The sequence below is a fragment of the Furipterus horrens genome, unplaced genomic scaffold (genome assembly GCF_987537825.1).
Source record: "Furipterus horrens unplaced genomic scaffold, mFurHor1.1.pri manual_scaffold_17, whole genome shotgun sequence".
Classification (NCBI taxonomy): domain Eukaryota; kingdom Metazoa; phylum Chordata; class Mammalia; order Chiroptera; family Furipteridae; genus Furipterus; species Furipterus horrens.
The window spans coordinates 108638716-108654698 of NW_028327187.1; the positions used below are offsets into that span (position 1 = coordinate 108638716).

A 15983-nucleotide genomic window follows, 5' to 3' on the forward strand; every position below is an offset into this window, starting at 1 on the left:
TCATAACCAACCACATTGCCAGCGCACCTTTGCCAACTGAAGGAATTGAGGTGATTATGCATGGCCTCCGTCCACCCTCCACGTGTGAAGGCATTGCCAGGTTTTTCTCCCATAACTGAAATATCCTTAATGAACCCCAGTAATTGCCAAGGAAGTTACCCAAGCAACGAGTTCACAAATGTTTCAGGATGTAGAGACATTTAAAATTCCCCCACAGGACAAAAGGGATGTAACCAAGGGAGGTGCCTGGAGGGACAGCAAAAACGAAGTCCCTCCTAAGGGAAGCATCAACCAAAAATACTAAAAAGCAACAAAACCTTACTCTCCCTTTCCCATTCCTTTGCGTTCTTAACTGGGATCCTTGGGTTCCCAGTGAGTGTTCCCCAAAGCAGCTGGGTGGTCCAGGAACCCCTACGGGGCACGGATTCTAATCTTCAAGTTAGAAACTTACCAAGAGGGGCTGATGAAAGTTTTGGAAATAGAGACTGGTGCTGGTTGCACACACTGTGAATATACTTCATGACGCTTAAATTGTGCACTTAAAAATGGTTAAAATAGCAAATTTTGTTATGTGTATTTACCTTAATTTTAAAAACAATGCAATATACCAAAAATCATTGAGTCAAACATTTTATTTTATTTTACATTTTTACTTATTGATTTGAGAGAAAGAGAAACACTGATTTGTTGTTCCACTTACTTATGTTCTCATTGGTTGATTCTTCTGTGTGCCCTGACTGGGGATCGAGCCCACAACCTTGGTGTATCAGGGCAATACTCTTAACCAACTGAGATAACTGTCCAGGGCCTTAATTACACATGTTAGATGGGTGAATTATATCTCAATACAGCTGTTTTCAAAAACTTACCAGGGAAACAGCCTGTAGAAAGAGCTTCACTGGGGGGGAAGCGGGAGCCTGGCATTGACTGAGCATTAAACATCTACATAAACTGCTAGTTCTCTCCTACTGAAAGCGAGGTGAATTCCACAGCAAGGGGACCACGTCCCTTTGCCTCTCTAAGTCTCAGTTTTATCATCTGATGGTGCAAGCCATGACTGCCAAGGACCCTCCCAGCTTTTCAGCTCCAGGGACCAATGTGTGAATGGCAGAAGGACTCATCATCTGTCACCCAGCATACAAGCCCATCCCACTAGGAAGGCAAAACACCAGGGAAGCCAAACATGGGACAAATAAGTTTAACAACTTCACGACCCAGCTATTGACAGAAGAGAGGCAAGAGCTGTGTTAAACACTTTCTACTCAAAGAATAAAATGGTGAAAGAGTGCCAGAGTCCTGCTCTCTAGTGACTTCATGGTTCATTCATAAAACAAAGGCTGTGGCTACAGAGGAAAACCTTCTGTTCCAGAGCAGCTGGTGATGAAGGAGGGAAATGGGGCTCCAGCCATCTGTGTAACACTCAGAGCCAGCTTCCCCCACATTTGGACCGGAATACTGTGGTGAGGGCTGTCCTGTACACTGTAGGATGTGTACCAGTGCCCCTGGCCTCTGTCTGCCAGATGCCAGTTCAACTGCCCTCCCCCCACCAGCTGTGACAACCAAGTGTCTCCGGACATTGCCAAATGTCCCCCTGAAGGGCAGGATCACCCCCAGATGAGAACCACTGCCAGGGAGAAGTTTCTATCTTACAACCTGCCATGCTTTGTTGAAGCCATGTGACACATGTGGCATTACCCCTCTCTCATCCACTGCAGTACAGGCCACTGTGCACTGTCAGCAAGCAAACCTGGTCAGCAGGCTCTGCCCGGCAGATTTTCCACAACTGCACACACCTCCTGGCAACCAATAGCCTTGGAGAATTTTGAGTAGTGACTGCATTTGGGTGAAAGGGCTATTCATTCATTTATTCGTCAACATAGGGCACTTACTGTATGCTGGGCAATGAGTCAGGGCAATGAAGCTAAAGACACGCAGTCAGAGATGAACTGACTTAATACAAGAGGAAGTGCTGCAGAGCAACCCTTGAAGCAGGCCTCAAAAGATGAACAAGGGTTGTGCTAGGCTGATCACACCCTAGTCCCCAGGACCTATAACTATGCTGCCTTCCATGGCAAAACAGTGTTTGCAGATGTAATTAAGTTAAGGGTCTTGACACAGGCAGGGTACCCTGGATTATCCAGGTGGGCCCCATCTAATACAGCAGTCCTTATAAAAGGAAGGTAGGAGGATCCGAGTAAGAGAGGAGATGTGAGCACAGAGGCAGAGGTTAGACTGATGTGGCCATGAGCCAAGAATCTAGGCCATCTCTAGCAGGTGGAGGAAATAGGTTCTCCCCTAGAGCCTCCAGAAGGAAGCAGCCCTGCCAACACCTTGATATTGACCCAGCAAACCCCATTTTGGACCTCTGACCTCCAGAAGTGTACAATTACAAGTTGATGTTGTTTGAAGCTACTGGGTTTGCAGTACTTTGCTACAGCATCAAAAGGAAACTAACACAGGGAGACTACAAGGCAGAGAAGAGAGTGAAATCGTTCCCCATCAAGGTAACTACGTGGAAACAGCTCAACCTGAATGAGCATGGAGCAAGAAAAAGCTTGAGTGGCTGCTGGGCTCCACAAAGGTTCTGCTAAAGCATTCAGGATCTCAAACAGCAGCAGCAGAGTAAATACGTGGGGTTAATTCCAGAAATCTGTGGGGCTTGGCTGCATTGGGAGGGGCTGAGAGAGGGCAGAAGAGAAGGAGGAAAGAGGCAAGACAAAGACATGAATACCTAAAGAGATGACAGGAAATGTGGCAATACCCTCACGGAAATGGAGAATGAAAGAGTCAGGACAAGTAGAGTGGAGAGAAATGCTGAGCTCAATTTACAATATGCTTTGTTTGAGGCGTCCAAGACACACCTGGGTGAAGTTAACTAGAAGGTTAGGAATAATAATTACCATAGAAGTACTGTATTCACTTTAGGCTTACCATGTGTCAGGCACAGGGACACTGACCAAACAGACACAGTCCCTGCCCTCCTTAAATGTGGCAGAGAGAAGCTGAAGAGTCAGTATCAGAGTGATATGATATCGGAAAGGCTTGACTGGCCATTGCTGGCTTGGAAGTTGGAAGGCACCACGAGGCCAGGAATGTGGGCAGGCCTTGGAAGCTGGAAAAGGCAAGTAAAGGGACCCTCCCCTAGGGCCTGCAGAAGGAACACAGCACTGCTGACGTCTTGATTTTAGCCCTGCGAGACCCATTTCAGACTTCCAACCCCCAGCACTTTAAGACAATAAATTTGTGTCACTATTTGTGGTAATTTGTTACAGCAGCAATCGGAAACTAATATACAGGTACCAGGTACAGAAAATTACAAACAAATATCAAAACCCCTAATAATGCAAACAATTTATTTTCACTGTCCCTTCTAAAGAGGATGGAGGGAAAAGAGGATGATAGGAAAGACTTGTGTGATACTCTGGCAGAAGTCCAAGCGACTAATAATAAGATGGGCCAGCTAGTGTCATGAATGCCCAGGCGTTAGAGGTCTGGCTTAGCCGGGATTCATGGAAGAATCAACACTATACTGTTCCAGTAACTCCAATGGGAGGTTTGTTCTGGACTGGGAGCATATTTTTCTCCTCTAAGGTCACGTGTCACTTACAACTGCATCTTATTTTATGACCACAGTGCTCGCGAACTCTTCAGTGACCCACATACTCTGGACCTCAGCTTTCTCAACTTGACCTTGAGCGCAGATCAGAACCACCTGGAGGGCTCATTAATACACAGGCAGCTGGGCTCCACCCCCAGAGTTCTGATTCAGTAGGTCAGAGTTGGGCCAGAGAATTTGTGTCTCTAATGGGATCCCAGGGGAGGCTGATGCCACTGGTTTCTCATATCAATCATATCACACTCTGAGAACCACCACATTAAGACGCTCCTTCTCTTACATTGAAAGGATTCTAGGGTTTTCCTGCCTTGCAGCTTTCCCACCAAGAGCCGCGCTGACTTCTCGGTTCTCAGCAGCTTGCTCTGCATGACTCTGGATCTCTTCCCCTGGTATATAGCACTTCAGCTGTCCATTCTGCAGACAGGTGAACAACAGTCCCAGGACTAGAGTTGGCTGATATATAGAATTAGCCACAGAATATACCTAGAAATCCATTCTCCTCCCCTGCCACCTTCTGTTCCTTCCCCTGACTCATCACTTACCTCAGGGACAGAGAAAAGCAGCCCCTGCCATCCGGAAGCTGGCCGGGCACTTTCCTGTTGAACATAAACAACTGCTCAGAACACCAACAACAGACAAGGCCACTCTGACCAGAAAAGGACCAGATGAAAACAAGGCCACTCAGTAATCACGTCTGAACCCAGACAAAGCATGGACATGGTCCAAACCACAAACGTCACCAAACATCCCCCGATCCTGGCTAATGAGGGACTGCTGCTTTACCCATCACGGCCTCCGTGTAGACTTCCCTGCTTCCAGATGGTATTTATTAAGACACCTAATCATGGAATCGTCCCTGCCCCCCAATCCAGAGCAACACCCGGCTTCCTTAAACGCTCCCCCAAAGCACCTGATAGCGGCCCGATCCTACACGTGGTCGTCTCTGACACCCTCTTGCTTACTGTGCTGCCCCATGGTGTGCGATCTCCCTCGCTGCAAGGAGAAGAAAACCTGCTTGTTCACTCCAGGTGTGTTCCTGGGGGTGTGGCTGGAGGGAAGCAAGGACTCCTACTAAACTTCCAGATTTCACCTCAAACACCACCTCCTCTATGCCACTGTCCTTACCCCCCTTTCACGACACCTGCCATAGCGTATAATTACATACTGTCGTGAGCATTGCACTCAAGTCTTCCTTTTCCACTAGACTGAGAAGCCCAAGCCGGCAGTTCTGCAAGTATTGTGTACCTGCTCCTAGTAAAATGCCTGGCACAAAGCAGGTGGTCAGTAAACACTGGATGGATCTTTCCTAGATGAATGGATGAATACTGGCCACTGTATGCAGCCGACTTTAAAACAATTACAAAAACAAGAATTGATGAGAGAATGTCAGCAATGCAGAAAGAAATGAAGTGGCCGGAGAAGAAACAACCAAAGTCTGGGCAACCAGGACGGTAGCAAGGGTTCACCTGTGCCATGATAGGGCCTAGAGTCATGAGTGATAAAGGTGGAGCATCTTCTTCCATTTCTAACTCGAGACTGTGGAGGCCAACACATGATACTCATTTTAGCTTGAGTTTGCCATAAAGGAGTCTACCACCAAAACAATACATTGCTAAAAACAGTCCAAACATTGTTGTTATTCTGGAATTCTTTAAATGGCAATCATTTGCTGGGCTTGCAAATTCTTCACTACTGACAGCTTTGGGTGGTAATAATATGTGTGCAATTGTAATTACAAGAGGCTTACATTGTATTGGACACCGTAGGCATCTCCCCACAAGCTCAGGGGGCACATTTTGAGCAGGCTGTTGTAAGAGGCCATTTCACAACTAACTGGCTTCATTTCAGGGCTAGGGATTTGATACTTTTCCATTGTTCTTCAGATCAAAGACTATATAATACAGTTTTATTGTGTTAGCCATCAACAGAAAAATCATTATGAGGCCAGCATACAAGTGTCTCAAATTGATAAACTGAACAAATGTAAAAACCAAAAACTTTGGGGGGCTGGGGGAGGAGGGGTACCTGCACACATGCACGCACACACACACGCCTGCTTCAGAAACAGCACGGCTAGGTGGCTCCATCAGAAGACATACAGAATCAATTGTTAAATACCTGTACGTAATCACAAATATTAATACATCACTGAAGGTGCTTTAGAAAATAGCGGGTGATCTTTAGCCACAAACTACTATGAACATCTTAAATCCCACTATAAACATTTTAATGAGTTAAAGACAGTATTGACTTTAATGTTGTTTCTATTAACACCTGAAATAAATAAAGATCATTTTCTGCACCACCCCTTTTGTAATGGTTACAGTAAAAAAAAAAAAAAAAAAAAAAAGGTTAACCTTGTAAGGACTATAAACTGCAGAAACACTCTCTAATTTCCTTAGAAGGGTCTAGATAATGAAAACAGTTCAGACTTGAATGATAAACAGGTCTCTTTCTTCTTAAATAGGACTCAGTCCTCTTCCTACTGAGATAGATAGAGAAAGCACAGTCCAGCCCTAGGAGAAGACTTTTTTTTGGGGGGGGGGGTGCAACTCTCTTGGCAACCCACCCAAAATGAAAGGTGATCAAAAAGCATTTTTGGTTACCTATGGAGAAACCAATCTGCTACTAAAGTGACAGGTGATTGCAAAGTATGTACTTTTGTTAATGAACTAAATCATCTCCTTAGGTGCAAAAGCTCAAGGAGAGTGTGGAGCTGTGTTTTGTCTTCCACAGAGTAGGAAGGTTTCACATTCATTCATTCAATAAATATTTATTTAGGCTATGCTCCATGCCAGGCACCACAGAAAACAGCACTGAGCAAAAACAGGGCAACACAGCATGGTCCCTGTGGTCATGGAGTTTACAGTAGGAGAGAAAATGCTACACAAACTTAAATAAGTACGTAATACTGCTATACAAAAAAGAAAAGGTGCTATGGAAGAAAGGGTAACAGAAAAACAACTTTAGACTGGGGTGGTGAGGGGATCAGAGAAGGGCACTGAGAAAAAAGTGTCATTGAAGCTGAGAGGCCATCAGATCCAGAAACGGTAAAACCGTTTTTGGCAAATGACCACAAATGGGATTTTAACTTTGCCTGTCAACAACTGACTGGGCTAAATCTCCCCTTGCCAGTTCATCTGTCTTCATATGCATCCTGTGACTGCTTGCCTATCACTTTTTGACTAGCCTACCCAAATCCTATTACCTGAATACAGAAAGGTCTCACTTCATTATAATTTATTATAATCTACAGCCTTCCTATGCTTGGCCTAGAAACACCCTAAAATAACCTGCTAGAGGCGTGAAAGAGAGAGACTGGCTGCCAGCAAGAATATTGGCTGAGTGGACCAAACGTTTTATAGCCAAGGCAGTCACAAGTCCTTTGCCCAGTCAAGTGTCAGGTCCTCTGTGCAGCAAGGTGGCTCCAATGTCCTGGGGTCTATACCAGATGGGATCCGGGATGGGACTTGGGTTAACGGTCATTGCCTACTTGGAATTGATGTTTGATCGGTAAATCAAGGACTGGATCACCGTTTCCAGTTCCCCGAGCCTGCAGACTTAGAGGATGTGGGAAGTGGCCTTTGAGCACCACGGAGCGGATAGCTCCCCGGGCTGCAAGAAGGCAGGCAGGCAGAGGGGGTCAGGACCGGCAGGAAGAGGGGCGCCCAGGACCCGAGAATGGCATGCCAAACCGGGCACTGGGGCGTTTCCCGCGTCCCACAACGCGGCCCCCAGCAAAGGCAACCCGGTCTCCGGCCGCCCTGAGACCCCGAGAATCCGGCTCCCCCTGCGGCAGTCAAGGCAGGCACCTCGAGCCCCATGCAGAGCTGGAACGCATCGGCTACAGGTACCCTTGTCTTCAGCGCAAAGGAGGGCGCACTGGGGCCAGAAAATGGCCAAGTCCAAACTCCCCGCCCACCCGAAAAGCCAACCACACCCCCTGCATCCCTCAGCCCAGCAGTCCCAGGCCGGCCCCCGCGGTCCTCCGCCCAGGCCCCCGCGGGGTTCCCTTCCATGCCGCGCGGGCTTGGCAGGGACGAGGGCACCAGTGGGAGTGAATGGGGATGCGCGAGGCAGGCAGAGCACCCACCGTGGTGTCACCCGTCGGGGCCCTCCCCTGGGGCGCCCTGCCTTGCTCCGCGGTCCTGAAACAGGCGCGCGGCCCCCAGGCTTAGGCAGGCACCCGGGCGCCTGGGCGCGGGTGGCCCCCTACTCACCCATTGGCGTCGAGCCGGGCCGGGCCGCCGAGGCAGCGTGAAAGTTGGCGGAGGCGGGCGCGGGGATACAGGCGCCGGGGTCGGGGCGCTGGGGTCGTGGCGCACCGGGACCAGGGCGCAGCGATCGGGACGCGGCGGCTGGGCCGGCTTCCTTTTCTGTAGCGGCGGCCGCGGCGGCTCAGCGCCGCCCGCTGCTGCCTCTGCTGCTGCCTCTGCTGCTGCTGCCGCTGCTGCCCCGGGGCGACTCCTGCTGCTGCTGCATCGCGGCCCGCTGCGCCCGGCTGCCCCGGGTTTCCTGCTCCCAGCGAGTGGAAATTGCGAAAAAAAAAAAAAAGCGCCGCCCAGCCCAGCGCCCGGCAGCCGCGGGCGCGCCGCCCGCTTTCCCCTCCTCCTCGCCGCCGCCGCGGTACTCCTGCGGCTCCGCCTGCCGGGGACGCGCGGCTGCCGGGGCAAGAGTCGGACCCGAGGGCGGGGCCCGTGGGGCGGGACCTGAGGTGGGGCGGAGCGTCCCTGCGGCTGCTGCGCTTGGGCACCCCCACACCGCCCGCTGGGGAGGGACCCAGCTCTATGCGAAGCCGCCCCCAACCCACAGGGGCAGGCTAACGCCCCGGGAAATGCCGCGAGACTCCTCGAGACCCGAGGAGGTGGGAGTCTGTGGGGGAGGGGGTGTCCGAGTGGAGGGGCACGTGGGAAAGGAGGTGGAAGGCGCCCACCGCGAGGCGCTACCAGAGCAGGAGGACAGGCTGGTAACCCCGGGGTGGGGGTCGAGGCAATGCCTAATAAGGCTTCACAGAAGGGGCTGTTGGGAAGGAGGGAGAAGGGGTCCCAATAGAGGGAGATATATACTCTTTCCCTTCCGTGCAGCGTGGAAACGGCAGGCCAGGTGCGCGTTTACACGTAGGAGGTTAAGGGATGGAGATGCGTAAAGACAGAGAAGGGCGCAGCGGCACCGGTGGGGCGCGTCGCCCTGCTCCGACTTTCACAGGGCCCTAACCTCTGGGCCAGGTGCGGTTCGGTTGCTCGGCAATGTTCCCCGGCTCTGATGATGTTCCCAGAAATACACTAAGGAAAGGGCTAGCGCCCTCCCCAACGGGCATCGTTGTGCCATAGTGACCTGCGCAGCCCACCCTTGAGTGGGCCCTGAAATGAAAAAAGGGAATTCATGGCTAACTCAGGAACTCGTTTTTGGGTCCATTTACCACCACACCTTTCACCAGTCTGCCAGCCGCCACATTCATTTACCGCCCCGTTATTTTCTTTTCCCTTTCCACCATCTGGTGGTAGGAAGATATAATAAAATACATGGGAGACATTCTGGAAGAGAAAAAAAGACAATGAAGCAATTAAATCATTGCACCCTGAGAAATGGAGGAGGCTGAGGGTTCGTGGACCTGCAGGTCACCAATAAAAGCTGGCCCCCTACCCAATATAGGGCTGTCTTCATACCTTACCTATGACATGCTACAACTCTTGCGAATTGGTTACATCCTGGGATTTCTGTTTCATTAGCTTTGGGGGAAAAAAAAAACAGCTTAGCATCAGGGTCTTACAAACAAGAAATCAGTAGCCTCAGTTTTCTAATTAGTTTTCTTGTGTGTCAGAGATCAATCTAAACAGAAGACTAGTCCAGGGGCAGAAGACCCATCCACACAGCTGCTGAGAAGGTAGTAATGACATCAATGGCAGAATCCTGTGGAATGTGGAAACTAAGAATCTGAAATGTTTAAAGTCCGGGTGAATACTCAGACCTGCTCCAGGCACCATGGTGCCTCACTCATTGTATGCCTTGGCGTGTCAGGGAGATGTGGCCTTGTGACATGACAGGTGAGTTGACAAACCCTGAAGCTCATGGAGCCTAATGAAAACTCATTGTTATTGGAACTTTCTATTTTCTTGAACCTCACCCAGAAGAACTGGTCTGGGGTCTGCCCAATTCCAGAGGTGGTTCTCCTTCCTAAGGCTGGGCCACTTCATCCCTCTCTTGAACAGACTTGGAGTCCTAAAAGTGACGGGGTCTGTTTCAACGTGGAAATAGCTGCTCTGGACTTGTGGTGGACTAGTATCTCAATGCTGAGGACTCTTGGCTGGCTGCCCCATGCATTCCCAGAACAAAAGGTGCCCAGTCTTTCAACATTGTTGATGATACCTACCATGGTTGGGGCTACCTGGACATGGCAGAGGCCAGTACAGCCAAACCAGCAAGGCTGAACTCTGTAGGGCTCAGGGGAAAAAAAATCAACAACTTGTCTTATGTCTTGTTTAATATTACTCATCTCTCTGTCCTACATGAGGAAGTCAGTCATCTTATTTACTTTTTTTTCCCCCAGCTTCACATGCATGAACACAGATCAGCTGAACTTTTGCATCTTATTTTGGCTCTGGTATATTTCAGGGCATACCTTTTCCTTCTTTAACCAGAATAATGTGTCCCTTCTCTCTCTCTCTCTCTCTCTCTCTCTCTCTCTCTCTCTCTCTCTCTCACACACACACACACACACACACACACTGATGGCAAGACTTAACATTTTCTAAAAAATTCCTCCTCTGTGCCCTAATTTTAATGCCTTCAGTAAACTGAGTTGTATGAATTCTACTCAAAACACTACAGATTTTTTTCATTTGAAGTTTCTCTAAATTACAAAAATGGACATTTCTCCCCCCCTCCATTGTCTTTTTCTTCTGAATTGTTCCTATTGTCCCTTTATGTTTCCCTTGAGAAACTTTTGCTGAGCAGCAGCAGCACAAGGGAAGTTCATATGAAGATTCAAATCCAGCTGCTAACAAGTATAGACATGATTCCTCATCCCACCTTCCTCTTACAAGAGCATTTAAAAAACAATAGTTCAATGTTTCAAATTATGCGACTTCATCTCATAAATTTAGAAACATACATTGTATTTAACAACACATTTTTGTCCCCCTGAACTCCCATTTCTACCAGAAAAGAAGATGCATTTTGGGAATGGAAAGGAGCTGAACCATCACACTTAAAATGAGATCACATGACTTAAAAGGCTCCACTGTGTTGCTTGGTGGTGGTAGCATTTTGGATAAAAATGGAAGGCAGTTGAGCCTCTGCCTATGTAGCTCACAACCTGTCATGCTTGCTCTCTCCAGTACTTGGACTTGACATCTGTAATTTGCACACAGTGAATGATACTTTGCTTTGATAACCTTTAATATCATTTTACATTAATATAAATTACATGCCAAGTGCTTGACAAAAGACAGTCATTATCTGGTGCTTCTCATGAGCATTATGGAGAAATGTAAAAAGCTTCTGGTGCCAGAAAGTAAGGACATACCCAATAAAAACGGCGAGGCAAGTCAAAAGGGCACAGGAGCCAACCTGAAAGAGCTCCTCAATGCCAAAGCTGGAACAATTCAAGCAACAAAATAACGACTCTGTTGAATTAGAATCCACACAATGAAAGTCATATCTTGAAGTCCCTATGGATATAAATAAATAGCTGACTAAGTAAGTCAGGAAGAGGGGACAAGTGTTCCTTACAGAGGAATTCCAGTTAATAAATGTAGAAGAAATGAGAGAGAGAATGTCACCCTTAGGACACCACTGTGATAACTGATGAAAGCACAGTCCACCTCAAATTCTCAAATTGGTACAAATTTAAGGAGTAGCCCTGGAAGACAGCACTTCAAGCAAGCGGTCAAGGCTCCGTGCTGATAAGTTTTGAGGCAGGCTTTTTCCCTTCTTCCTTTGCGTCATGTACACTGGGTTAAAGGTAATTTGTTTGGATCACATCAGAAGTTATAGAAATAACATCTTGCTCTATTATCCTTGACATGGCTTAATAACCACTCATGGAGTGACCCACCCACTTCCCCTTTTATCCTTTTCAGTGAATCCTTTGCAACAAATCCAAGAAAGTTGGTTTGACAGTTCTATGGAGGTACAAACTAATCAGTCAGAGAAGTAGATCATCTGTAAGGTAGCTAAACTATGATTAGCCCTGTAAGATTTGTGGGAAAATCTTGCTTTGTAAAGGAAATAACTAGAAGGTGAAATATGCTCTTCCTCAACACTATAAAAAGTAGAATAGGATGTTCTTGTTTAAAAGTCTGGCGAGTGCCTGGATAATCAGCTTCAAAGTTGATCAGTCACAGGAACTTGTATCAAAAACAAGAAGAGCCTCAGTTTATGGGGTAACTTGACAAGAACATTTTTCCATCCTCTTTCATGGCGATTCTTTGTCTAAAAAAAAAACAAAACAGTAAATTGGGAAAAGAGTCCTAGGAGATTAACAAGAAATATGGTTTGTATTGTTTTCTATGCACTCTGACTGGCCTCCTTCCCTGTCAAAATTACAAAGGCTCATTTCTAAGGAAGGGCATTTTCACAATTAAAAATTGAGCTAAGTGATATTCCAAAAAAAGCACTGGCCAGTAATTTAAGATCATATGTATGAAATATGCATTATAGTAAGTGTTAACAACTTTAAACAGAAAAATTGGTGTTTTAACATAGGAATAAACTATCCCAACAGGCCAATTTTTTTTTTTTTTTAATGAGAGCTGATTAACGATAGGGGGCTTTTGATCTTATCAGTAATGAAGATTTAAAAGTAGGAATTGCCTTGTAAAAGTGAATTCTCTCTTTCCCTGACCTTTCAGTTGAAATTAAGCTCAGAGACCCCATCACACACTGGGGTTCTATTGGAGCTGGGTCTCCAGCATACACAGATGTTTGCTGGTGTTCCAGACTGAGGGAAGAACAAGTAAGGATGCTCAGTCTGGGGAACAGAAGATGTGACAACAGGGCTTGTATAGGGGGCAGGAGTGCGACCAAACGTCTGGCTCTGTGGTCTTTGTGCCAGGCAATGGGTAGGAGCACGGGTTTCTGAGCAAACTGATTTTAGGAGGGTAACTGGTGAGATAACCAGAAGCGGGACTGGAGGAGGGAGAGCCTGGGAGTGGGAGGCCATGGATAGCCTAGAGATATTCAAGGCAAGAAATATGATGGCACTGACGTTGACAAAGAGGAGAGGTCACATTCTAGTCATTTCTGAACTCCATTTGACAGATCTCATGAGGTAGTGTATTTGGGGAGGGCATAGGGAGCAAAGAAGGAGGATTTGAAAGAAGTGTTTTGTTTGGAAGCTTAGTAGATAGATCAACCGAGTGGAGAAGGACATCGTTGGAGGCAGAGAGGAGATAAATTCAGGTTTGAATCTTATTCAGAGTGAATACAAAAGGGAACGAAGTAGTGATCCAAGCTATAACATGGGTGATCCCTGAAATCATGATGCTAAGTTAAAGAAACCAGATATAAAAGGACAAACATCATATGATTTCATTTGTATGAAATGTTTAGAACAGGCACATCTATAGAGACAGAAAGTAGATCAGGGGCTGGGGGAAAACGGGAGTGACTGCTAATGGAAAAAGGTTCCTTTGGGGGGTGACAAAAATGTTTTAAATTTTAAAATTCATGGTGATAGTTGCATTGCTGTGAATATACTAAAACATCATTGGGTTACATACTTTAAAATGGGTAAACACAATGGCATGTGAATCATTATCTCAACAAAGGCAGTGGTGCGTTTTAAAGGAGTGATCACGGGTACAGAGTTTCATTTTGGGACGATGAAAAGGCTCTGGAGGTAGATGAAGCAATGTGAATGTAAAACCACTGAAATGTACACATAAAAGTCACAATGGTAAATGTCATGTATACTTCACAATAAAACAAGAGAGTGACTACATTTGTGATCGGTGGGTTATATGGGGCATGTGGAGATGGTTTTCCTTGTATTCTGCCTACTGCAAGAATAGCCCCACACTGCTGTCCAAACAGGACATGAGTATTGCAATAACGACTACCCTATGCCCCTGTGTTCCCTCTTCAGGGTTCAGAGAAACCACATCCGGTGACCTGGGCTGAGTGTGATGAGCCACAGCCACCCCAGGTGGTGAAAGCCCCAGTGCACACAGCCAACCCCAGATGGGTCCTCAAACCCCAGAGGCCGCGGGACTTAATTGAAAAGTCTCTGAACGAAGCTCTCATTTAATAATCTAGCACATCTCTTTTCTAGCACAACTTATTAAGTAGAGCCAGTCAAATCAAGTTCCCTTCCTCAAAAATAATTACAGGCCAGCCAGAGGCAAAAGTGGGGGATAAGTGACACTCATCTTTGTTTGGCTTTGATTCCTCTTGAGGTTTTTTTTCCCAGGCCAGAGCGGTCCTTAAAGTGTGCAGCATTACATAGGAACTTGTTAGCGAGGCACGTTGTGGACCCCACCCCAGACCTCCTGAATCAGGCACCCTGGGGGGTGGGCCCTCCGCAGGATTCTGATGCAGTGCCAGTGTGAGAACCCCTGCTTTACCTCAGCTCCCCGGAGCCCAGGTGACCGCTTTGGTCATCTGATAACCTGGTGATCCTCAGTAATGACAAAGGGCCTGGAGGGACTGGTTACCAGTGACATTCACCCCTGAGCTGGTAAAAGCAATTTGGTGTTTATTATCATTACAAGAGTAATACCTGCTCATTTTTAAGTTCATAAAACATTAAAGATAGAGTATAGAAGGTGAAAATCTCCCATGATCTCACAATCATCAATTATTGCAGAGATAACTGGTAATCATGTTGATTCCTGATGGAATACTCCTCCAGACCATTTTTAAATGTATATATGATGATTTCCACATACTGTAATTAAAAGTTGGTTTTGTTTTTTTTTTTAGCTGGTTACTGCTCTGTAGTGCTCTTATGATGGAAACTGAGAACCTTGGGGAGGAAGGACATTTTTTCTTGGAGAATTCCCAAATTGCCTTTTCTTTTTCTCATAAATTCTATTGTGAAATATTAAACCTGTCTGGAACAGAACTTTTTGAGAATATATTTCATAACCTTCTGGGGAGAAATGAGGATTCCTGATAAAAGTGCTTAAGGAAATCTCTGATACTTTTTAATAAGATTTAGCTCTTTTCGGGGAAATGAGCTCCCTTCCCGTCTACCTACCCTCTCTGCTGACCTCAGGTCAGAAGTCTAGTGGGCTTTAGCCTGACATTCTTTTTTCTCTGTCAGGTCTAATGATGATCATCTAAGCATTCACTTCCCAGAAAACATCCTGACCAAGAGTGACTTGAGAGGAAATTTTGCCATGTGTTCATAATTAAATTGTCTGTAGTTTTATATACGCATCAGTCTCTCCTGACTGTAGACAAAACAACCAGCCTATCTGATAGGGACTAGACTTTTTCTTAGCACCTAAATCCACGACGAAAAAGGTTCAACCTTATATAAAAGTACAATGTGTTACCTATCTTTTGAAAATGTCTCTGGGCAGTGAGGATGTTCTTAAGATAATAATTGCTGCCATTTATGGAGGAGCAGGGGCCTACGATACTCTTTTATACTCTTAAATTCTCACAACAGCATAAGGTGTCACTATCCCCATTTTATAAGTGAGCAGACTCAAGTTCAGAGAGGCTCAATGTCATGCCCTATGTCCCTGAGCAGGATAGAGAGACAGGCCTGGAGTGTAAAGTCAGCTCTGCCAAATTCCATGAGAAAGTATGGAGTCCTCTAAACTTGAAAAAAGCAACCTATTTTTTTCATGGTTTAGAATTCCTACTCAGCTTTGCACAGTGGCAGTATCGGAGCTAATGAGGTTTATCCGAGGTGTAATTATTGCTAATTAAAAATAATAATTTCTACTGAATGGCCTTAGTATAAAATTTAAATGGATCCATGTGAACATTTTTCTGGTTGTGAAATTATATACATATAAAATGCGCTTGACATTAACAGTGAGTGATAAAACCCAGAATGCACACTTACACATACCCTATACTTACAATTGCCTTGATAACTTTGAAAGCAAATATTTGAAAAGGTTAAAAGGTCATCTTAGAGTCATGTGGCTATAGCTGATCCTTTCCTTTCTATTTGCTGAGCCAGCAGAAGATGGGGGTATAGTCACAGGCCTGGGTGTAAACCACTCAGGCTTCTCCCACTACTAGCTGGTGTGTGCTCTTGAGAGGTTTCTGAACCTCTCTGGGCCTTAGGTTCCTCATCTGTAAAATGGGTTGGCATGAGGCTATAATGGGTTAATGCTTGTAAAAGTGCTTAGGATAGTGACTGGCACTGTTCCAGATTTTCTTTACCGAGCATAATTTTAATAAC

At 46.3% G+C, this 15983-nt stretch overlaps 1 protein-coding gene and 1 non-coding gene across 3 annotated transcripts in view; one reads left to right on the top strand and one right to left on the bottom strand.

The window, feature by feature from the left end:
* Positions 1-8128, bottom strand: part of SH3KBP1 (SH3 domain containing kinase binding protein 1) — a 318770-nt gene extending 310642 nt beyond the window's left edge. Inside the window, exon 1 of one of the 2 annotated variants that reach the window (XM_090264196.1) lies at positions 7837-8128. In XM_090264196.1, the coding sequence (XP_090120322.1) occupies positions 7837-7840 (4 nt within the window). In that variant the 5' untranslated portion in view covers positions 7841-8128. The remainder of the gene's footprint in view (positions 1-7836) is intronic. The other variant, XM_090264192.1, reaches the window with a different exon arrangement.
* A 7306-nt stretch (positions 8129-15434) lies between these two features.
* LOC149991794 (U4 spliceosomal RNA) lies at positions 15435-15579 on the top strand. Its single transcript, XR_016508767.1, has one exon. It is a non-coding gene; the product is annotated as a U4 spliceosomal RNA (small nuclear RNA).
* The last annotated feature ends 404 nt before the right edge of the window (positions 15580-15983 follow it).